The 23,986-nt window shown below is 41.3% G+C and overlaps 2 protein-coding genes across 3 annotated transcripts; both read left to right on the top strand.

Annotated features, from left to right (window-relative positions):
• Nucleotides 1-2,712: 2,712 nt before the first annotated feature.
• On the top strand, nt 2,713-6,639 carry LOC307262447 (BTB/POZ domain-containing protein 17-like; the record flags this gene model as incomplete). The annotated part of the gene is made up of 3 exons (XM_080043330.1): nt 2,713-2,806; nt 4,916-5,201; nt 5,562-6,639. 3 exons carry the CDS (start codon nt 2,713-2,715, stop codon nt 6,637-6,639), a joined length of 1,458 nt encoding a protein of 485 aa, XP_079899456.1.
• A 905-nt stretch (nt 6,640-7,544) lies between these two features.
• On the top strand, nt 7,545-22,586 carry LOC307262687 (dual specificity mitogen-activated protein kinase kinase 6-like). 2 transcript variants are annotated; one of them, XM_080043644.1, is made up of 12 exons: nt 7,722-7,848; nt 11,673-11,742; nt 12,386-12,434; nt 12,528-12,641; nt 15,163-15,282; nt 15,659-15,775; nt 17,402-17,453; nt 17,550-17,677; nt 18,348-18,425; nt 19,545-19,684; nt 20,216-20,261; nt 20,520-22,586. In XM_080043644.1, the coding sequence occupies exons 1-12, from the start codon at nt 7,830-7,832 to the stop codon at nt 20,595-20,597; spliced, it is 1,011 nt and encodes a 336-aa protein (XP_079899770.1). In that variant the 5' UTR covers nt 7,722-7,829; the 3' UTR covers nt 20,598-22,586. The 2 variants fall into 2 exon arrangements, with proteins under 2 accessions (XP_079899769.1, XP_079899770.1); XM_080043643.1 differs by having other exon boundaries at nt 7,545-7,848; nt 17,402-17,677.
• The last annotated feature ends 1,400 nt before the right edge of the window (nt 22,587-23,986 follow it).

Here is a 23,986-nt window from a genome sequence, read left to right as displayed (position 1 = left end):
TACCTTTCCTCTTAATGCACAAGTATAGCTATACTTAAACTGGCCTCATCAGAGGGTAGAGTGTGCCCCCAGTTTGCAGAGCCACCTGGTGGAAAACGTTGTAAATTGTGTCACAGAATCAGATCCACACATAGCTTGTTATTGACTTGTTGTAGGCATTGCCACTTAACTTGCCATCTGATGGATAGGAATATTGACATATGCCATTGATTTTAAGCTTTTAAATTGTTGAGTGTTTTCTTTTATTTACACGTCTAACGTGTGAAATACAGAAAAAAGTTCATCAAACCCTTTGTTTTTGTGCCTAAAAAGATAGATTGAATGTCATGGGTTCTTTTTTAGCACCGTTAAGTGCTTGACAAATTATGATATATAGCAGTGTGTTAGATCAGCAAGAGCATGCCTAATTTAAGTCACCTAATGCAAGACCATTATTTACACTGTCTACTTGTTCGCCTGGGCCTGACAACCTCTCTCATCATCTCACCACCTCATTTTTTCGAGAACCTTTCCGTCAGGAAAAACATATTGTCACAAAGAAATCAAAATAGGCCCAATAGCACTAAAGAGATGGTATTAAATGAAAAATAATCAGTGTAAGACTTAACAACTCAATGCAGGGTCTTCTATTCATTTTTAGATGATTTATTTCATCCTGTGTATTATTCCTTAATTTTTCTTTTTACTCATTGGGAACCTGATGCATTCAGTGTGTGTGTGTGTTTCTTTCAAAAGCCATTTGTGTCATGTTTTAGAGGCCTGATTAAGCAGTGCATTCCTTGATGGTTTGGCACAACAGTATAAGGTCATTCCAGAGCACATGAATTAAGGTCATCCAAACACCTTGCCGAAGCTACAGTTAACTTTGGCACTCTGCCTGTGTAAGTGCTGTTTATACCGAGTGATGGAGCCCCCTGCAGTGCATCGATCCCTCAATGGATCTCGTGCCCTAAGGGCTGCTCTCACAAACCCAGCAGCTCGCCCAATCCATCCCATTGAATCTGTGTGTCTGTTTGCAGATTCTTAATAGGAGCGGATCTCAAGGGAGAAAGTTACCCTAATGAAGGGCATGCACACCCACATTTACATAGAGTAGCTAGACAACAGTTGCCTGGATTTTGTTTTAGTAATTTAGAAATTGGTATATATTTTTTTAAGCTTTATTTATACTTGAGATATCATTGAGGGGTGATGTATATGTCTATGCCTTAATTGCATAGGTTGCATAGGTTCATTGCATTCATGTAACGCTAATGATTCTTCTTTGTGCTGTTTGTCCACATCCTGGAAGTCAAACCAATAGAAGGTGCTACCAGGTACAGTATAATCCCGATCCTTACGTTGTCTAGTCCAGTTTGTTGCAGCAGGCTTCATTAGACCACCTCCAGACATTATCAGGTTATTCATAGCAGAATGTCTCATCTTCTACATTTTTACTGCAGCATGACAGGCCTCGGGGCTTCACCCACCCTCTGACATGATGTCTTTCTTTGTCTGTCTCTCTGTAGTCGGCATGATCGATTTTTGGAACTATTTTGAACACATTTATCAGATTGCAGCATATACAAATATATTGTAGTTGGACCAAAGGCCTGGTCAGATGCAATGATGAAGATAATAATAATAAAATGTATTTATATATATGAAAAAATACAGTATATAGAGAGGGGCTATATATGTCAGATCAATACAGAGCCTATCTTTTTGGAAAGATCGTTATAGAGTTCATTATTGATTATCATAGCTTGGAAAATGAGTATGCACTCTGCAAGCAGCACTCCATTAACTCCATAGTCAGCTTGACTTTGTATCACACCCTCTGCCCGCCTGCAAGGTTTGTGAAGCACCGACTGCACCTGAAAATACTGTATTTTGAACATGTACTACTTGATCGTGCAGTGTCATTTCCAAAACCAAAAATACATTTATTTCAGTAGTAAATGTGAGTTAAAAATCTAATTCTGACAGCATTTGAATTTGACGAACCTAATCTCGCCTTTTATATTGAGGAGCAGACCATGCAACAATTCAATTATCCTTCCATTTGTAAAATAATACACTATTAGAGAAATGATTTCTCTCAGATGAAAAACATCCTAAAATGGATCACATGTGTTTGACTGCAGTTGCTCACACATCTTAGCACCTTAATTACCTTTGGCATATAGTCTCAGTGGCACCCTGCTTTAATTAATTGACTAATTAGGCTATGACAATAACTGAGTGACCTAAATATCATAAAAGAATATTTTTCAGTCCACAGATTTGCTGCATTCCGAGTGCCATCAAAAACTGTGTTAATATTGATTGGTAATAGTGCCTTAGTCCCCTGACTTTTTAAACTAAAAAAAAACACAACAACCATTAAGCTGAGTCCTTGGCTGGCCCGGTGCCGCTGATCAATGCCATGTAACATCCAAAAGGGAGAAAATTCAAAATCAAAACTGTCGCTATAGCAACGCCTCTGCCAGATTCCACCAATCAATGGAGCCCGTGGGGTTGCGAGATGCGCCGGGGTAAGGCCAGCGTCCTACATAAAGAGTGCGGGACAGGGAGAGCCGGGCGGCACACACACACACGGGGGGCAACGCACACGACAGAGGCACAGCAGCGTGGAAGAGGAAGAGTCAGGAGAAGAAGAGGGGGCACAGAGTGAGGAAGAGAGGGAGGAGGACAAAGGAAGAGAGAAGCAGGGGGATAACTGAGACGAGAATGGTACGCTCATGTGAACGAGGGATCCCCTCCTGGGTCTGTGTGGGCACCCTGCTCCTCTTACTCCACTTCCACTCTGTCACAGTTAGAGGAGGTAAGACAACAACAAATGGTGTCAGCAGTTATTTTGAATTGTTTGCTTTTTAAAGTCGTATTAAGAGTCATTCCTGCAACGTAAGAGAAGCTGTGTTCTACTTCATTCCTGCTTTCCCCATGCTGTCAGTAGATAGTAGGGCACGGCATGAATGTGTGTCTCGTGCCCAGCCTGGGGGCAAGGGACGGGTATTTATCTATTCTACTCATCCTGTGCTCATCTATCTGGCTGCGGGGTGCAGCCAAATACAGGCACGTCCATTAACTGCCTAGGCTTTGTGCAGGCTCAGTCATACATACAGCACAGTGCAAGCCCTGAGTGCATGGCTTTTTTTTTGCTCCTTGAAGAAAAGATCTGACACTGATTTGAAACTATAGAAGGCCACATTCTTGTACTGTCAGATAAGATTTCATTTGAAATTCCTCATGAGCACATTCTCATCTCATCCTTTCAGCTCCAGTGGGAGAGACAGTGAAACATTTACAGTCATATGAAAAAGTTTGGGAACCCCTCTCAGCCGGCAACATTGCACTGATTTGTTGAACCATGTACAGATACACAATCTGCAGCCAGATGTTCTTGCAGGTCTTTGGAGGTGATCTTTGGGTTGTGTGCAACCATTCTCACAATCCGCCGCATATGCCGCTCTTGTACTTTTCTTGGTCTGCTAGACCTGGGTTTAACTGCAACTGTGCCTGTGTCCTTCCATTCCCTGACAACGTTCCTTACAGTAGAAATTGACAATTGAAACCTTTGGGAAAGCTTCTTGTAGCCTTCCCCTAAACCATGATAATGAATAATCTTTGTTTTTAAGATCTTTTGGGAGCAGTTTTGATGATCCCATTCTGTCTCACTTCAGCAGAGAGTCAAAAAGAAGTGTAACTTGCATTTAGGCACCTAAAATACATTTTCTCATGATTAAACAGACATTTCTATGAGGTTCAAGGCTTAACAACATAATCCAACCAACTTTGTGTTTAAAGTCATCAGTTTTACATGCTGTTACAGGCATTAAAATCAACAAAACCACAAGGGTACCCATATTTTTGCACAGCCAGTTTTTCACATTTTATTTTATTTCATACAACCAAATACTGCTTTTCAAAAAATCTTTGTTTGGAAAACATCCCAGTAGTTAGCTGTTCCTGGTAAATTAAAGACATACCACTTTTATCTTTTTTTTGTGAAAGCAGAGTCAATTATAATGCCGGCTGAGAGGGGTTCCCAAACTTTTTCATATGATTGTATAATTCAAAACTTTTTTAAGTACTTGAAAATTGAATCTCTACTTGACTTTTAAATACGGAAAAGGGAACATTTTGTAAGATAGTGTATATTATTTCATTTTGAATTGGTGTGTTTCTTAATTAGCTCAAGTATGCTGGAATAATTTGTCAAAACACGGCCCCAACACATTCCACCATGCTCAGCTGGAAAAAGGTTACTTTGAAGTGAGGGCACTTGATCCTGTTGTAGAGATGAAGACTGTGAGACACTGCGGGGGGTCAAGCGTGCTCCCCATGTGTCTCATTAAACCCCCAGTAATAAGCCAGCAAGGCAGCTGATAGCTGTGGCAGAGCAGAATGGAAAACAGTAGCCATGTGTCACGCTGAGTCTTTCATGTGGGATTCTCCAGTATGGGCCACTTGTATTTGTGCTCAAGAGAGGCCCATAGAAGCAGCCGTCTGCAGTGGCACTGTGAACCCAAGGATTCTTCTCATCTGAGCATCTGGGTTCTGAGTCAACCACCATGCTTTTTTGCTGTCTTTCTCTATTAATTGAAAGTCTGCTTTTATCAGTTGTGGTTTAGTCGAAGTGTTGGGGAGAGCGCTCTCTCTGAGTTCTTGCCGCGTGAAAATCTGATCCAAGTTGTTGAAGAAATGCACCTGAATTCTGCTGTAAAGGCCCAGTGAGGTCTGTGAAGATTATGTTGAAAGAACATAAGAAAGAAGGAAGAGGTACTATCGGAATTCAGAGATTGATAGAAGGATAAAAACAATCTCACAACTTCTAGAAAAGGGCTGACACTGTAAATCTTTGCAATTCCAAGACCCTTTTTTTTTTTGCATTTCCAGTGTACAGTGTCTTTGTAATATTTTTCTTCCACAGCTGCCCTAAAGCAGGATGGAGCGTTGGACACTGTTGCCACGGTGCTGAACCACTCCATGGGTTTGGTGCAGCGTATGGAGAGCCTGCTGGCCCAGGGGAACGCCAGTGATGTGACCCTGAGGGTTCAGACCATCAACACGGACGAGGTGAAGGTGATCCAGGCCCACAGCCTCATGCTCACACTGCAGAGTGAGGTGTTTGAGGAACTGCTGCTCAGCCGCAATACCAGCATGGTGCTTCTGAGGGAGACGCCTGAATGTGCGGCTGTCTTTGACAAGTTCATCAGGTGAGGTGTAATCATCTGTTTGGGGTTTTTATCAGGTTCAATCCAATGTAACAATTGAAGAGATCGTGGAGCGAACTGCTGGCGCTTCACTGTGTACTGTAAAGTTACAAAGATCTTCCCACATCATTTTGCCTCCCCCTCCTTTGGAGAAATTAGATGCTCCATCTAAAATATTCTTAAAATAAAATCCGCTGTTTTGGGCTCACAGTCGAAAATGGGACAGTGTGGGTTATTTTCTGTGACTCAGATGTGGGGAGAGAGAACAAGCTTCAAAGTATAGTATGCTTTGCTGAGAGACTGTCTTCTCTTTGAAAGTATGTTTTTAAATTACCTTTAGCTGACCACTCTCTCCTCTCGCAGGTATCTGTACTGCGGTGACATCTCGGTGCGGCTGGATCAGGCCATTTCTCTGCACAAGCTGGCAAGCAAGTACCATGTGTGGGCCTTGCAACAGGGTCTGAGCCAATACATGACCCAGCATCTCTCCAGCGATTCGCCCACAGGCCATGTGATCGGCTGGTACAACTACGCGCTGCAGATCGGGGACGTGACCCTGCGCGACAGCTGCCTGCAGTACCTGTCCTGGAACCTGACCTCTGTGTTGCAGAGCAGAGAGTGGATCTCCATCAGTGAAGACCTGCTCCTCTCCCTGCTGCAGCGCTCTGACCTCATCCTGCAGAGTGAACTGGAGCTCTACGAGGCGCTGGAGGCCTGGATGAGCCAAAACCAGCCCGTCAGTATGACAGTGGAGAGCGCGCTGCGGGCCATCCGCTATGGCATGATCCCCCCTCAGCACCTCTTCCGTCTTCAGAAGCAGTCGCCCCTGATGGTCAAGCATTACGAGTCCATCCGCGATCTACTCTACCTGACTTTCCAATTTCACTCCGCCTCACCCATCCAACTTGCTAAGTACATCAATGTCAACAACTGCAGTATCTTCACTCCCCGTAACTACCTGTCCCCCTCCTGGGGTTCCCCTTGGCTCATTAATAACCCCACCCGCGACGACCGCAGCTTCAGCTTCCAGTCCCAGCTCGGGCCCAGTGGCCACGACTCCAGCAAGAGAGTGACCTGGAACGCCCTGTTCTCCCCCCGCTGGCTGCCACTCAGTGCCAGGTCAACCTACACGGAGCTGGGCACCATGCAGCCTACGCGCACAGACGGAGGCCGGCCCCGCATCATAGTCACCCCAGCCACTTCCAGTCCAGACTTTGCCGGCGTGAGTTTCCAGAAGACGGTGATCGTGATGGCGAGGCAGCAAGGGAAAGTGGTGGTTCGCCACGTCTACAACTTCCACCAGAGCACAGAGGAGGCTGGGGATTTCCTGCTGGAGGCCGACCTGCAGCGCCGGTCATCAGAGTACCTGATTGACAGTTCCCTCTATCTGCACGTTGTCATAAAACCTCTCTACCAGACCCTTCTCGTTGCTAGGAAGTGAAGGCAGGAACCCCTCCGTCATCCACCCTCCACCCTCCTCCCACACAGTCACATGCACTTATCCCAAAGTAAACTCCTATCACAGCACGTGGTTATGCATCAGGTCTGTGACATCTCCATTGTTAAGTAATGTATGCTTTTTTTGTCTTCCAACTACTTAGCATGGAGTTGATTGGTTCAATAAAGGACTCACAATTTAAAGGCTCAGCAAATGATTAACACAATAATAACGGTCAGTTTCATGCATACTACGAAAGCAAAACACTTCACTGTACTGTGTTTGTGGTGATTGTTCCTTGCATTTATTGAATCTGTGTGATTGTTTAAGTTGTAGCAGGTACTATAGACGTTTTACGTGAATATCAAATGTTATTGCTATTCATTTTATGAATTTCACTATTTAGCAGTCAAATATAGATTTTTACTTCATGAGTCCTATATCCCCTGATTAATAGGGGACTTACACTTATTTGGTGTTTACTTACCAACATGTGTACATTTGTCCAATTATCAGTGTACTGTAGTTAACGATAATGTTTTTCTTACTTATTGTTACCAATGCATTTTATCTTTCCTTTGTGTGTGACTTTCGTCTTGAAACAAAAAACAAAATAATAAATATAGACTATTATTAAAATACAATAACATAAATGTTTTTGTGATGGCTTGTAATGGTTTTGCAAAATAAACTATAACGGTGAAAAATGAATGTGTGATCTTAGTGTTGCTGAATATTACTGATTTGCTACAATAACTGTTGTAAAACAGTCTTGTTTCTCTATATTTTTATGGAAAAATAGCTCACACCGTATACACTACTACTACACATCCCATGATGCTTAGCACGAGACAGGAAGTACGTCATTACGTCGTTGGAACCTTCAGCTGTCAGACTTTGGCCACCCTAAAAGTGCAGGTTTTGTTAGCAAACTAACTCGAACTATACTACCCCCGGCGACTTTATTTAAAGTGGTGCATTCATCTGCTGGTCGATCTTTGGACGCGCAGCCTAGTGAGTGAAGCTCTCAGATTTCACGAAGAAGAAACGTTGAGTTTTAATCGCTGCTAGTTTTTTTGCACAAGCCAGCGATCCCAAGCGGAGCGACTGTAAGGATAGATGCAGGGAGGGAGGGAGTAAAAAAAGGCAAAAGTCTTTGTGCTTCCCTTCCCCCTCATCAAAGCAAAGGGGAAATGTCTCTGTCTAAAGGAGGTAAGTGTTTCCCCCTCCCAATCTTTAGAAAAACAACCGTGCATATATTTTAAACATCGTGTTGCAGTTTGCGTGGGAGTAATTTAGCTATAGCTACATTTGAGAAACGTAACCTTGCCAGGTGGAAAGCTGCATGTATGAGAGGAGGAAAAAAAGAAGCTAGCCAGCATGTCTTTCCTGCTTTAACTATCATTATGCGAAGCCTCCAGACTGCCTGCTGTCTGAAGGTATTCACCGGGGACTGAACTAAATGATAGTTTTTATTGTTCATCTTATTTTAGCTTAGCGCCCGCGTCGCTTCCTTTTTGTTCCCCGTGTTGTGGTTAGCTACAAGCATATTCCCGTCAGTAAAGGACTTTAGTGCCAAGCTGTAACCATTAAACAACTTGCCCCCTCAGCTGGAAGTCTCCGCGCGGGGTTTAGTTTCTCCCCTTCGATAAAGTGAAGCACATTGGGACCACAGGTGTTTGTGTTTTTCGGCCTCGGGTCCTGACTCATGACTTGACGATTGTGTTGGCTCATTTTGAACAGTGTGTTACTGCAACAAAGAATATAGATTTTTATTGCCGCGTTTTTCCCCCGTTAACTTCTCTTCTTTCTCAATATTTTTTTTTCCGTTTTGGAAAGTCCTTTAATTGTTTTTTAAACTGACGGCCATGCCAAAGAGCCGTGGCGCTATCGCACACTTAGCTTCCGCTTCCCAGTCAGCGGGTCTGCACCGTGCCGTGTTTAACTACAGCACACTGTTGAAAAAAATACATGCACACCTTGGAAAAACCAAGGTCCTTACTCTGCGTCGCGCACGCACCGAGGCACGATCGGGATGATGTCAATTTACATTTCAAGTTCACCGCTTGTGCAGTTACACAATCATACTAGCGTTACCATGGTGGAGGAGAACTCTCTGTTTTGAGAGGGCCATGGAGATTGGCTGGGTGCAATCACAGCCTTTGGCCTACCATGGCATGTTTTGACTTGCTGCACCAACCGAGTGCAGCCCTCTCTTTGTTGACAGTTCACTGGCTGCAAGCAGATATTCCATAGCTGCTACACAGGTTCTGTGCTCATGTGTGCACCAAAGCAAGCCCGAGGTGCCTCTTGTGAAAGTGCCTTTCTTTCTATTTTTTTCTTCTTCTGGCTGCTACAAGCAGTTGTTGTACCTTTCGGTGGTCAAGGGTGGAGCGGGCCTATAAGTACATTGCAGTGCTGTTCAGTTGATGGTATTGCTGAGGCATGTTTGAAGAGATTGGGTTCTCAGCACTGATAGGGTGTTGGAAAGATTATCTGTGCATGAGTCATTCTTTTCTGTATATGGATCCACTCTGGAGGCCGGAGCTTCCTGATGGTGACTCGCCACACAGCTATTGCCACCGTTGATCCCATCCACAATCCAGACATTCTTCTTCACATTACGTATTACTTACTACTGCACTCTCTCTTGATTACTTTCCACTGAAACAGTTTTTTTGTTTTCGAAGAATTATTGCTGCATTTCCTGTGAAAGTGCAACAATTTACCGCTACGGTCTGCAGGAGCTAGCTCAGAATGCAACATGATCCCTTTTGATATATAGAATAAACTTTTCTAGCATGCCCATATGTGTAAATGTGCTTGAAATGCTTCTATCAGCACAGGATGTATACTTTTGCTGCAGCTGAGGGCTGATGTCATGGCACTATTGCGTGTGTGTCCTATCAGGCTCCTACAGAAAACTAATGTGCCCTCAGTTGGCCCTGCCAGGGACAGCTAGTGGCTAGCAGAGTGACATCATATTTACCAAAGGGTCCTGACAGTTGTTGTGTTTTTAAGCGGATGTGTCCAGTCTGACTGTGAGTCATATCCCACCCGACCCTACGTTCAGTTAATCTCACCAGACTCTTGACTCAATTTTAAACTATAATATATACCCTTTGTTCCAATCCCCATACTTCCCTACTATTTAGTATCCCAGAAAAAGATTTAGGATGTCCCAATACATGCAAGTCAATTGTAGTATGCTGAATACATTAATGCCCTACTAACTCCAATAGCATTTTGGAGTATTCGTCTTTATTCTTGACATTTCTCGACATAATGAAAAAAAAAAAAAAGTCTGTGATTTGGAACACAGGGAGAGTCTCTTTTGGTAGATTTCTTGTAGCAGCAAAGCATTTTTAGCTAACTCTTATTAGCTCAACAGCTTTTAGGTTTTTATCATGTTTGATGTTTTTTGCACTGCACCACCATGTTTTGTGTGCTATTGCTACTCTCATCTTTCTTGCGTGAACCAAAAAGGGTGGTCTGATTTTGTTCAGGCCATCAGTAGTATGTCAAGTGCTCATATACTTTATGCCGTGCAGAGAAAATGCAACGTCTATTTTTGCCTGGGGCATGTGTGAGTACATCACACTAAATCTCTCCATACCACATGAGACTGCTGTAGTCTGTCCAGACACTGTAGGCCTATTTTAGGGGCTGCAGCACAAAATGGACCTGTCTGACGTTTCAGTGGTAAGGCCGTCATAGATCTAAGCTAACAGTTCACTTCCCTTCCAGCTTAACCTAGCAAGGAGGGGGTTTGCCCAATAGTACTTCCTCCACATTGGAGTGGTGTGTGAGTCACTCAAAGGCAAATAAAACCAGTTCAAATCATACGAATAAATAACTTTTCGCCGCTCGTAACTTTTCTTTTTAGTTTTATTAAGACCTGCTGCATTTGTTCCAAAGTGAAGGTGACTCGTTTTGCACATTTTTTAACCCAATGTGTCGGGACTGGTTTTAGAATAGTTTCACAAACCGGCCTGAGCCTGTAAGCAGCAGGAAAGGGAACAGGAAATAACCAGCCATGTCCAAACTGTTTCTCATCATATCCGAATTGGGCAAAACGTGTGGCCAAGTCCAGGCACACGTTGATAAAGGTCAAGAAAAGTGTTCTGTTTTTCCCTGTCGGCTAGTGCAAACGAGAGCAAACATGCTGAACACGAGTGTCCCATGTCAAGGATAAAAAGTGGAGTTTGTTTTTCCTGTGTTGTTGTTGCTCGTAGGCCCAGTAGCTGTGTCATATTCTGGCATGGAATCTCAGCCCCTTGTGGGAAGTCCCAGAGGGCTGCTGGTAAACTGTGTGTTTATGAATGGGCTGGCTGTCACTGATTTACCATAGAGGGGGTCCACATTTTGCATCACCATGCTCCAGATATGAAAAGAAAAATGGATTGTGTTACTTAATTTGAGATTAGAAAAAAAGGTGACAACCATTGTTGTTTGATTTGATGTAACTGTGACGGTAAAAAAAATAAAAACATGACAGGAAGGAAAGCTTGATTCCGTATAACAGCTCCCCCCCCCCACATTCCCCTTTCCATTTGAGTCATCATACCAATGACGATTAGTCATTTTAGTCCACCTACACTCTGTTGTGGGGCCTCGGTACACCTAATCTCCACTTAGATAACAGCTCATTTGCAATAGTTTGTTTTTCGGAGGAGGCAGCTGCAAATTGATTGTAACCTTGAGAACACTCCTTACTACAGGAATAGAACCAAATCCTCAATCAATAGAGGTCAATGTGGATATTTGTAAACAAGCAGAGTCCATTGAGTTTGCACTTAATGGTCCCAATTAGAACTTGGGGTCTCTGTTGTGGCTCTAAATTCAGAGCTATGTGGTACATTTTGCTCATAAGAGTCTGTTTTGACGTCCATTTAACTCAGTCCTTCCACAACATGCCCGCTAATCGCACTAGCTTGAGGTTGCTGCATTTTACTACTAATACAGCTTTATCGATCACTGTATATCTATCATGGCGCTGAGATTGTAATGGTTTTTCTAATATCTTGTCACCCCAGGGAAGAAGAAGAACCCTGGGCTAAAGCTGGCCAAAGATGTGTTTGCGCAGCCCCAAGCACCAGCACCAGGGTAAGACTCCATTTTCTATTGGGGGATAGTGACAGCAGCCGTACCGTCCCCGAGAGGAATACTAAATTAAAGCCAGAAGAACACTATAATGTCTGGGACAATGTGACGCCGCTGCGTTAGCTTATAGCAGATGTATCGGTCTCAGAGAAAAATGTATTTGATCCTTATCAAGTTTGGTTATCTAAAACAAAAATTATTGGCATCTTTTTAATGAGGTGGATGCTCAATGTATGAGCATCCATGTCATAATTCCACCATCAGTCAGGTAATGCAGAATAAATATTTATAATTTGTTTAAGCACTAACTTTATGTTGACATACAGCTCTGGAAAAAATTAAGTTCAGTGTCTCTTGTTTAACTTTTTAGAGGCATACGTTTGAGCAAAATTAACATTTAGATTTTATAGTATAAACTACTGACAACATTTCTACCAAATTCACAATAAAAGTATTGTCATTTAGAAAATTTTCGTTAAGTAATGTTGAGGTAAAGATTTAAGAAAAATCCAGACTGGTCTCTTAATTTTTTTCCGGGGCTGTACATCTTAAAAACTGCACCTGATAAACTTGCACAATGAATCCTAGAGTATAAATATTCCTTTTACTGAACATTAAAACTTGACTGTTGCTGTCTCCCTTGCAGGCCCCCTCGAGACCTGGACTCCAAAGCATGCGTCACAATTGGAGACCAGGTGAAGTTGTGCCCTGGATTCTTCTGAAGCATGTCGGTGCAATGCTGTAAAATAAATGCATTCATAATGAAACCAATGCCTTCCTCTGTGCAGAACTTTGTGGTGAAGGCTGACGACTTGGAGCAGATTGCAGAGCTGGGGAGGGGAGCGTACGGTGTGGTGGACAAGATGAGACATGTGCCCAGTGGTCTTATCATGGCTGTCAAGGTATACGACTGGGAACTGAAGCTGCTTACTCGGGTTACCTGAGTTTTTACAAGCACCGTGCTTTATTTAATTAGTACTATGACTCACACATTTGAGCTCAACCTGTAAACATTTGGATGAGGTATCTTAGATGTATGACATGCTATATTGAAGGGGGGGGGGGGATTATAGGACAACCAGACACCGTTTTTTATATAAACTTCTTTCAAGGAACTTTTAAATGTTTATGAAACGGTCCAATTTTTCCTTTCGTGATCATAAGTGACCTGTAACAGCAAACGAGACATCGACTTGAGCCACATTATTTTTTTACATAATTATTATTAAAGGTGTAGTCAGCGATTCTGGAGACTGCTTGTTGTCAACATTTCTTTTGCTCAAAATCAGTGAATGTCTCCTCACAATCGGCTTCCTGTCCGTACTGTGTGCGCCCTGAGGAAAAAAAAAGGTGTAAATACACAGCCCAGGCTCTGTAAACTGGCATTTTGCTAGCTACGGGCCCCCATTGTTTACATGCCCTTTGTTAAACTACCCGTTCAAGAATCACTGACTCCACCTTTAATGCCTTTGCACAATGCCAAACGTCACTTAATCAAAGTTCACCAGTTCACATTAGTCAGATAACCATTATTAATCGTACATAGTCACATCTAAATTCATTACCTCCAGTGTTTTATTTTTACCGCCACTGCTATAAAAATAATTTGCATATCAATTTAGGTTTAAAGAAATAAATAAAAGTGTTTTTTTTTTTTTTGCTGCATGCAAACAAAAAAACTGTCTCATATCCGCACGTGCCCCACGCTCCCAACGAGTGGACACTCGCGCAGCTTACCGCTAGGAATGTCTGCTGAAAGTTCTACAGCTCAGGATTTTAAGCCATGAATTGATGAACTTGCATCAATGAAAAAGATGTCAGTTTTCTAAAGGGTTTTAAATAGGCCAATCTATGTGGCTAAATAGCATAGTGTCTAAGGATGAATGCAAACATTATCTGGTTATGTGTTATGTAGCTAACGTTAGCTAGCTGCTCCCTTTTGTTTCCAGTGGTGGCTTTTTTCATTACCAATGTAAACTGTCATAAATAGTTTACACCGGTGCTGGGTCATGATTCCTAAAAAAAATTATTACAATATATTCATAGGTATGTTGTTTTTACTTTTTGGTTTAGAAGGCATGTCGGTAAACTACATGTCTGGCCCTTAGTGTGATTATCATATCGTAGAGTGGCCCTTTGTGAAAATGAGTTTGACACCCCTGTCTAATTGATATTTCCTACATTCAAACGACATCACTGCAGCACACATTCTTATAGTCCAGGTTGTGCCCCAAATAAATGATGTTCATAGCTTGACTGCTGTGCGTTAAAGGGGTGATGAATGCAATCTTAACCCATTGATGACGGCTGCTGCGCGATGCCACATTGGCTCTCCTGCCTGATGCTGCGTCGCGCAGCATTATTACTTTATCTAATTTTCATGGCATTCCCAGCATAGAATGCACTGTCATTGGTTCAAATACACATGAGGTGGGTTTTGTTGATTTTTTAAGACCACGTGACCACCCAAAAGTTGTGTGGTTTGCCAAAAATCACGTCAATCAAAAAAATAAAAAAATAAAAAAAAATAATAAAAAAAAATACGCCAGCTATGTCGATGACAGAACAGTTAGTGGTGTTTGTTGCGCAGAATCAAGGTCTACTATAGACTACTGACGAAAATCACACAACACATTGCATCTATTTATTAACAATATTTAATAATTTTCTAATTCATCTAATTTTGACGATTTTTAGAAATATTTGTTGGTTTGTAAGCGCTAAGGGAGCATGTTTAAATAAAACCTGTGAACCTTAACTTTTAAATGTATTTTATTTCATGTTTCTATGTGCTACACAGGCTTAGATATTAAGGTTTTGGTAGACTTGACAATTCGTACAATTTTTTCAGAAAACCCTCAGGCATTAAGGACATGCATCTTAGAGTGCCATAGTCATCAATGGGTTAATAAGAGAATAAATCCAGGCGAACCAAAACATCTCAAAAATAGCTTAGGGGCTAGGGTTAAACTTGTTTAAGAGTCAGCATCAATTATCCTATCTATAGTAATACACAAGACTCCTTGAATGGGATTTAAGTGCATATTCTCCTCTCAAAGTGCACCAGATTCATGCATTCAAATTTAAAGGGTACAAAAAACTTTAGGCCGGGGGGGCTTGTCCCTGGACCCCCCTAGAGGGTTCGGGGACCACACCACCGCTGCTGAAAAAAAAACCTTGCAGGAAACACTGACCTCAATGCGGTACATCCTGAGTCCAATATTTCACTCGCTTCCTAAACAAATGCATGTGCCTGATGCACAGGTTTGTGTCCTGGTGTCATATAAACATCACCGCTTTTGTTCAAAGATGCCGCTAGAATCCACAAAAACTGAACGTTTGTCGTAGTATTTTAAGATAGTTATGCCCGCTTATGATACTGGCAGCCCAATCTGTGATGTGTCCCCCCCCCCCCCCCCCCAGAGGATTCGTGCCACGGTCAACACTCTGGAGCAGAAGAGGCTTCTGATGGACCTGGACATTTCCATGAGGACAGTGGACTGCTTCTTCACTGTCACCTTCTACGGGGCCCTCTTCAGAGAGGTGAGTACACCCTGTCATGTCATGACGAGTGTTGATGGTTCCCTGCGTTCCATATCACATACTTTTCTTTTTACTACACTACATACAGTACATACGTACAGAAGAGTTTTAGAACCAGAGGAGAGAAAAAATCAGATAAGGAAGTTTTTTTTTTTTTCATTATGTCGAGAAATGTCAAGAATAAAGACGAATACTCCAAAATGCTATTGGAGTTAGTGGGGCATTTATGTATTTTCAGCATACTACAATTGACGTGCATGTATTGGGACGTCTTAAATCTTTTTCTGGCATACTAAATAGTATGGAAGTATGGGAATTGGAATGCAGAGTGTTTCTTTCTTTTTTGGCTGACATCTTTCTTTTTTTCTTCCCCCAGGGCGATGTTTGGATCTGCATGGAGCTGATGGACACGTCTCTGGATAAGTTCTATAAGAAGGTTATTGAAAAAGGCAAAGACTTCCCCGAGGACATCCTGGGCAAGATCACAGTAGCAGTACGTTCCTGTCCCATGTATTTCACTATAAATGTCACACAGATACTTTGTTAAAGATTATTCTCATATTTACAATTTAACTGCTTCCAAATTTACACTTCTTCATACAAAAACATTATCATCCAGCAACACATTAGCTGACAGTGTATTTTGAGTGTGTGTGTGTTTGATATTAACATCATATTATGCAAATGTAAGTTATCATACAAAGAACACAATGTTTTGGTCTAGATAGTTAATAGCCTAATAATTGAATCAGTTCATCTGGGAGGTAATCCGAGGTTAACTGATCATGTCACGTTCACGTCCATGGCATGCACAGTGTGTATTGAGTTTATTTAAAAACATTTGCAAATTCCCTCAGTTGCCCATGCACTGTGTATAGTCTATAGCCTATTTCAGCCTTGTCTGTGAAAAAAAAGATAACTGGACAACAGAGTTCTTCTGCTTCGTTCCTCTCACTGCATTTAAATGCATTCATTATATTACAGAGAAATATGTCTCGTTAAAGAAAAAGAGCTCCATGCCCATCCCAGAGGACCCTGCATAATATTTTAATTTATATTAATATTGTTATGGAAAATCCATGTGTCTTTCTTCAATAGCTTCTAATTCATCCGACCCAGTGTCCCAAAATTATTTGTTCACTCAAAATTCCTCAGATTTAGCCTCTCAATTTTTCTCTCAAAGTGCACCAGATTCATGCATTTCACTTTAAGAACGTAAAAAAAAATCTCCCGGAGCGGCATACCCCCGGACCCCTCTTGGTGTGTTCAGATCTCGACTGTCTTCTATTCTCACCCAGCTGTACATTGGAGACAATAGCAAAAGAAAACACTGGGTGTGTGGATACACATTTAACAAAGGACAATAATTTGGGCAGCGCTACGATTGGAGGGGGGCCCCCAAATCATTTTCCACTTAGGGCCCCATGAAGGCTTGGGCCGGGGCTGATACACTCATTCGCACAGACAATTTATGTTTTTTTTGCAGGAAGTTAACATGCTGCGGTTATTTCTGTCAAGAGCTTTGACTTTGGATGGATAAAATGTTCCCCTTAACAATGGTCCAATTATGTAATTCCAGCAACTCCTCCAAAATAAATGAAATAAAAAAAATATGTCTGTTTTGTGTATCAAATACACAAACAATAAAATTGATTAATTAGTAAGATTCGAAGGTGCTTCACATTGGAAAATCAGTAGCAAACCCATTGATAATCCTTTTATTAATTATAATTAATATGTTGTGCATGATCACACATTGAGATGTCATCTACAACAATTTTTCTTTATTGGAGAATTCAGCCTTTCACCCATACGGAACTGGCGTTCTATCATTGTAAAATCGCTATTATAATATAATGAATGAGGTTTTTCTTCCCTCAGTCTTCTCTCCGTCTTCCCTTGGCCGAGCTGTCCTTTTAATCCTAACCCTACATTTTCCCCATGTGTGACATCACAGTGAGACCATAAAACACTCTTTCTGCCTTTTTCTCAGTCTAGGATGAACCGATTTCTGAATTTTTGTTGCACATTTATAATACATAGGAACTCAGAGTTTCGATACACCTACATATTTCCACCGGTGAAGAAGGTCTTTAATCTTTTTCTATCTCCTCCACAGATTGTCAAGGCATTGGAGCATCTGCACAACAACCTGTCAGTGATACACAGAGGTAAAGGCCGTGTATTGGACCGTATTCAGTTTCTCCTTGTTGCTTTTGCTTTGTTCTCTCTCTCATCATATTCCCCCATCAATGTCTTCTCTCCAGATGTGAAGCCCTCCAATGTCCTGATCAACACTGAGGGCCAGGTGAAAATGTGCGACTTCGGCATCAGCGGCCACCTAGTGGACTCTGTGGCCAAAACAATGGATGCAGGCTGCAAACCCTACATGGCGGTAAGTACAGTCTCCTGCTACCAGATAGATTAGCCCTGCGTTCCAAATCACATACTTTTTCTTTTAACTACACTACAGAAGAGTTTTAGGGCCACGAGAGAAAAAAAAACAGATAAGGAAGTTCATTATGTCGAGAAATGTCCAGAATAAAGACAAATACTCCAAAATGCTACTGGAGTTAGTGGGGCTTTTATGTATTTTCAGCATACTACATTTAACCTGCATGTATTGCATCATCCTAAATCTTTTTCTGGTATAGTAAATAGTTTGGAAGTATGGGGATGGGAATGCAGGGGAGGTTTGATTTTGAAAGGCTCGCCCTCATCAATGTCTGAAATCTTCCAGCTCCTCATTAGTTGGAGATTAGCCAATAAACCAAAGGCTAGTAGCTTCAACACCATTTTTAAATTTAGACCACAGACTGATGATAATCGAGGCCTACAACTGTTCTCACCCCTAACTTTTTAAACATCTTGTCGGCAATGTAGTCCCACAAAAAGAAACGCTGCATCATTTTACATTCCTTTAAAAAAAAAATGTTTAGCTGACAGATTTAACTCAGGAAGGAGTTTAATTTATGCCTTTCTTACCTGTATAATCCTTTCTTTTTTTAATGTTATTTTTTCAATAGACGTGGTACTTATCCGTTTGCTAATGCTTTTCATTTCAGCCTGAGCGGATAAACCCTGACCTCAACCAGAAAGGCTACAGCGTCAAATCAGACATATGGAGTCTTGGTATCACAATGGTGAGTGCGGCTGGATATCAACAATCTTCTTGTCACAGTTTTTTAAGGGAAGGCAAGGCAAGTTTATTTATACAGCACAATTCAGACACAAGGCCATTCAAAGTGCTTTACAGGGGCAAGATTAAAATACATAATACACATTAGAAAGGCGAATGAATAGAAATAAAACATTTAAAAGCTAATGATAAATCAATGTAGAAAACCATGGGACTGCCTCTAGCTGCTATTTTATTAAAATGCGAAATGTGGATACAAATATAGATCAAGTTCCCAACCAAACGCCCCTTATATGCCCACCCTGGACTAACACTTGTCCTTGGTGTGTAACACAGGGGGGCAGAGCCACTCTCTCATAAGTGTGGTGAAGGCACACTTACTTCACTGCGGATCCTGTCAGGAGACACAAAAAACAGATTGCAATTAAGATTACCAGTGCAAAGTTGCACCCACTGCACTACAAAAGGAGTATCCCTCAGCTCAATGCTTTTTCAAAAAAAATACTGGGTGTTCTACATGATAGAATACATCGTTTAGAGTGCATTGACTGTTTACTATGAGCTTGTTTCGGATAGTGCGGCTTACACAGATGGAGAACAATACAATGTTAGCTTAGTCCTGCTGTGTGTAGTCACTGTTTTTCACAGTACTCATAATATGACGATTTTAGAAATAAATACACAAACAAATAAAAAAGGTTAAAGGTGCTACGAGGAACTTTTAAATATTTCTGAAACAGTCTTAATTTTTCCTCTGATCATAAATGACATGTAACAGCAAACAAGACCATCAGTGCAAAGAATGCTATTTTGATATAGTTTTTCTTAATGCCTTTGTCATGGGTCCCTCACCCTGGAACTATACCTGGCACGGTGAAAACATTACCGTTTTTGTCCAAAGGGGGTGCTAAAATGAACACAAACTGAAAGTTCCTCGGCACATTTAAATACGAGAATGACTACATTAACTGGTATGTGGAAAGTGAACCCAATACAGGTGACTCCTATATCCAAACACAATAGTTATTGTATTACTCATCTAGCATTTTGCAAACATTGCACTCTGTGAAATGAATGTGTGACCCTTGCCTTAAATCAAGCCTTTTCATTCTGCGTCTCCCAGATTGAGCTGGCCATTTTGAAGTTCCCCTACGACTCCTGGGGCACCCCGTTCCAGCAGCTCAAACAGGTGGTGGACGAGCCGTCTCCTCAGCTGCCCGCCGACCGCTTCTCCCCAGAGTTTGTAGACTTCATCTCCCAGTGGTGAGCCCCCTCACACTCCATAGGCAACTGTCCCTGCGTTCCAAATCACATACTCTTTTCTTTTTACTACAGTACATACTAAAGTACAGAAGAGTTTTAGGGCCACAGGAGAGAAAAAAATCAGATAAGGAAGATTTTTTTTTCATTATGTCGAGTAATGTCAAGAATAAAGACGAATACTCCAAAATGCTATTGGAGTTAGTGGGGCATTACTGTATTTTCAGCATACTACAATTGACTTGAATGTATTGGGACATCCTGAATCTTTTTCTGGCATACTATATAGTATGGAAGTATGGGGATTGGAACGCAGGGTGTGTGTAGACTTTCTTCATTCACCACCACCCAAAAAAAAGAAGTGGCAGTGAGGCCCAGCAGGGGGCAGTGTTTGGTCTGAAGTGGTTGGCAGGAGTGCAGTGCATTTGGATTTAGGTGGATGTCTGTCACTTTTGCTTAAGAGGTTGTTTGAATGAAGCTATAGTACAATTTCCTGTTTTTCTAACTTAAGCAATTATTTCTTTGTTTTAACAGCTTAAGAAAGAAACCAAATGAGAGACCAGCTTATACAGAATTAATGGTAAGTCGCGTTTTTATTTTATTTAATTTTTTTTCACTGACCATAGACTAACTATTATTAGGTGTTGCAACTTGGTCTTCTTTGCCGTTATCAACATCAGTGTGTCAATATTTAGTGTGTTTCTGGTTCTTGCTTTTGTCCACAAGAGGCCAGGCTTGACCAATTAACCCTCCAGTACTATGATGTGTGTATTTGACATGTAAAATAACAACACAGGGCATCATTATGAAATATTTTTTTTTCCTTCTTTTGACGCAGGAACATCCGTTTTTCACCCTGCATGACTCCAAAGAGACAGACGTGGCCAGTTTTGTCAGGGACATCCTGGAAGAGTGATGGGCTACCCCTCCTGTCAGGGTAGACAGGACCTCACGGCAAATGAACCAATGCCTACCTACTTTTTTTTTCTTTTTTCTCTTTTTTTTTTTTACTCACTGGAATGCACCCGCACACAACAGGGGTGTGACCCAAAAGACTGACAGCAGCCCAGCAGCACTGGAGTGTGAGAGTGGTGGTAATATGAACTTGTACGGTCAAAAAAAACCAACTGGAGAGCTTTAATTCACTCCTCCATGCTTCCTGAGTGTGCAATTATTCAATATGACAAATATGAACTGAACACCATTTTTATTTTTTTTTTGTGTTTGGTTCTTCTGTTTTTTGCCCCACTCGCCCCCCTTGTTGTCTCTCTTCAGAACGGACAGAGCCAGCCATTACTTCTTTGTGACACATCTTTGTATGAATACTTTGAATTTCATCTGCAAAAAACCAACAGTTAAATGTTATGTTGTTGTTTTATTGAAAAGCTATATATTTGCATAGGCATTTGTATCTTTTCTCATTATACAGGAGTTTTGATACTGTATGTTGCAGACAAGTGTGAATTTTTACCGGACTAGGGCCTTTTATTGTCGATATCATCAGGCGAACACTAGTTTGACCTGGTTCTGCCCTGACGTGATTGGTCAATGTATCGGCTGCAGTTGTCGCGGGCTGGGCCGGGCCGTGGGAGATGAAAACATGTGAGGAATGTCAAAGGTCACATTCTGGACGGGAGGAGTCGCAGGTCATTCCTAGATCTCTCAGGCAGGAATGTAGAGCGTCCCATATGGCCTGAACCAACCGATATGGATCCGAGCTCCGGCCCCTCATTCATTGACCACCCTCCCCTGTGTACGCATCTTCTTTCTTGGGTATTAACGAGGTGGCCGCAGGGCCGTCATTGCAAATCCCTGGAAGTATTCTGGAGTTGCCTAATCGAGCATGCAGCTTTCTCTTTTTTTTCCCTGTGTGCCATGTTGCAAATCGCTCTCATGAATTACTGCATTTATTGTGTTTTCTCTTGTTATGGACTTTTTTTTTGCATTTTTGTTTTCATTTCAGCAGCATTTAAATGTATTGTTTTTTTCTCCACTGGTCTACCTTGCTCAAGTTTGGAGTCGGCAGAGTCTTTTCATATGAGGCACTTATGTTTATTCCCCCTTCCCCCCTAAGACCTTATTATGCATTACACAGACAGTATGTTTGGGACATAATTTATGTGTTGAAGATGTACATACTATCTCCTTTTTTTTTTTTTTTATGTAACTTGGCGCTGTGCTAAACCTGGCAGTGCTGGTGAGTGATAAGAGTGGTCGGTATTAGTTAGTTTTCAATGCAGTGCGACACACCCCGTACACAAACACTTGCATACTCACAGGGCCAGCTGACTTATCGTACACCTGTTTTGGACTGATGTGCTGTCAGGCTCCACTGCTCAGGTTTCTGCGCTGTCCTCCGTGCAGAGACGACCCCATTTATTCCCCCCCTCTCCCCTAGGTTGTACTGAGCCGAGAGCCTCTTTTTTTCGGTCTATGGTGGGCGATCATTATCTCTTCTGCCTGACCATACTATGCAGACCCCCCCCCCCCCTTGTTCCCCAGCTCCAAGTGTTCAGAGACTGACCATGATGATGATGACGACTGCGGGTCTGTTCACGGCCGCCACTCGTCGCCCTCTCTGGTTTACACTGTAGTGCGACCTTTATGAAAAGTCAGTCAGTTGGGAGTATTTTTATGATTGTGAATATTAAGGGAAAAGCTAGCAACACCACAAAGAAGCTGCTGTTATATTTTTTCTTTATCTTTTTTTTTTCTTATTAGTTGTTCTTCTTTGGATGGCCATTCCCTTGGCGTGTACAAAAAGTATCTGCGCTTATCACAATGAGAATGGAACACTTGCTCTACCTCTTTTACTCCTTCACTCTATTTGCCACCTTTTCATTGGGTGGGACTGACAAACTTGAACTATATGGAAAGACAAAAAAAATAAAGGCTTTATTGTTCAGTACGTCTGTTTTTTATAGCTTTTCCTTTCATGGTTGCTGCAGGTTTCAAATGTAATAGTTTGCTGGTCAATTGAGTAATGTAGACATGACACCACTGTCCACGTTTTAAAGGATACAATTTGGCTTATTTTTGCAATTCAAACGAGCAAAATCAATAAGGAATTCATTCTGCTAACATGTATCGCATGTATAACGAACAAGTAAAGAAAAATAAGCAATAATAAACAATAAAATAAAATGATGAAACAAGTGGACAGACATAATAGTAATATTCACAAACAATGAAAACCACAAATGAATACAAACGGTCTAACACTTGGTTTATCCGTTCGAAAAGGGCTGAGAAGAAGAATAACTTATTAAATCTCTCCCTAAGTCATTTATCCATAATGACCTATCAGCCTCAAAATTACTGATATAAAAATCCTTATCAAATATAAACATTAGTTATCAATAGAATTTAAATGTATTGCCAATTACGTATTTATCTTAATTATATTGTCTAGTTATATTTTTAATATTTTAGGTAATTTATACAATTGAATATAACCATACATCCAATATATGGTATCTAATTATAAATGTAATATTATATAAATACCACCAGATGTATACAAATACATATGTACAAACACACTATACACATACAAATAGACACACAAAATATTAAGTATCAAGTAAGATCTGCCCCATTTCCTCTCTCTCTCCTAAACTGTCTAATAAATCATAAAAATGGCAAAAAAAAGTATCTAAAAAACGAAAATTCTAAAATCTGATGGGATATGTTAGCAGTGTAACGCCGCCCTTGTGTTTTAATAAGTCTAGCCCACAGCAGTCCTCCATCCCTCTCACATTTCACCTTGTACACCTGATTTCCGATACTGTAAATAATGAATAATGGTGTGAACATGTGATTGAAGCCAACTGACGGAGAGACTCGGCCTTGGAACATGAGCTAAACTGTATTTCAACCCAGCTGGTATAGCTTTTATCCTCAGCAACAATTACATTTTATCTTACACAATTGCTTTAAAAAAATTAAAATCATAATAATACTAATAATTTGCTGTTTATATAGCTGTATGCCTGTTGCCAATAATATTACACATTCTATTTGTGTAAAGTAAAACATCCTTATGTAAGCATCTTGGCAAGTCGTGATTCTTCAGGACTGAATAGAAAGAGGACGAGTGCTTCTTTGACTGTGAATGTTAACAACAGATGTTAACAAAAAGCTTTCTTGGAGCCGACTACTTTGCTCCGAGTGTGTCTGTCAAAGTGCGATGACTTTACGCCAGGATGAGGAAACTCAATGCCAGTAGACTGCGGGCATCACTCCAGTGTTGTGCAGTAGAGTAGGGTTTGCCAGCCAATCCAAACACACTCTTTTTAGGAAAAG

Source organism: Ammodytes marinus, assembly GCF_949987685.1.
Source record: "Ammodytes marinus genome assembly, chromosome: 16".
Classification (NCBI taxonomy): domain Eukaryota; kingdom Metazoa; phylum Chordata; class Actinopteri; order Uranoscopiformes; family Ammodytidae; genus Ammodytes; species Ammodytes marinus.
This window is presented reverse-complemented; position numbering and strand designations above follow the sequence as displayed.

Excerpts from the sequence above, each read along its gene's own strand:
- LOC307262687 (XM_080043643.1), top strand. Across the intron at positions 11,743-12,385 it reads CCCCAAGCACCAGCACCAGG|GCCCCCTCGAGACCTGGACT; the intron begins GTAAGACTCCAT and ends TCTCCCTTGCAG. Across the intron at positions 19,685-20,215 it reads GTAGACTTCATCTCCCAGTG|CTTAAGAAAGAAACCAAATG; the intron begins GTGAGCCCCCTC and ends TTGTTTTAACAG.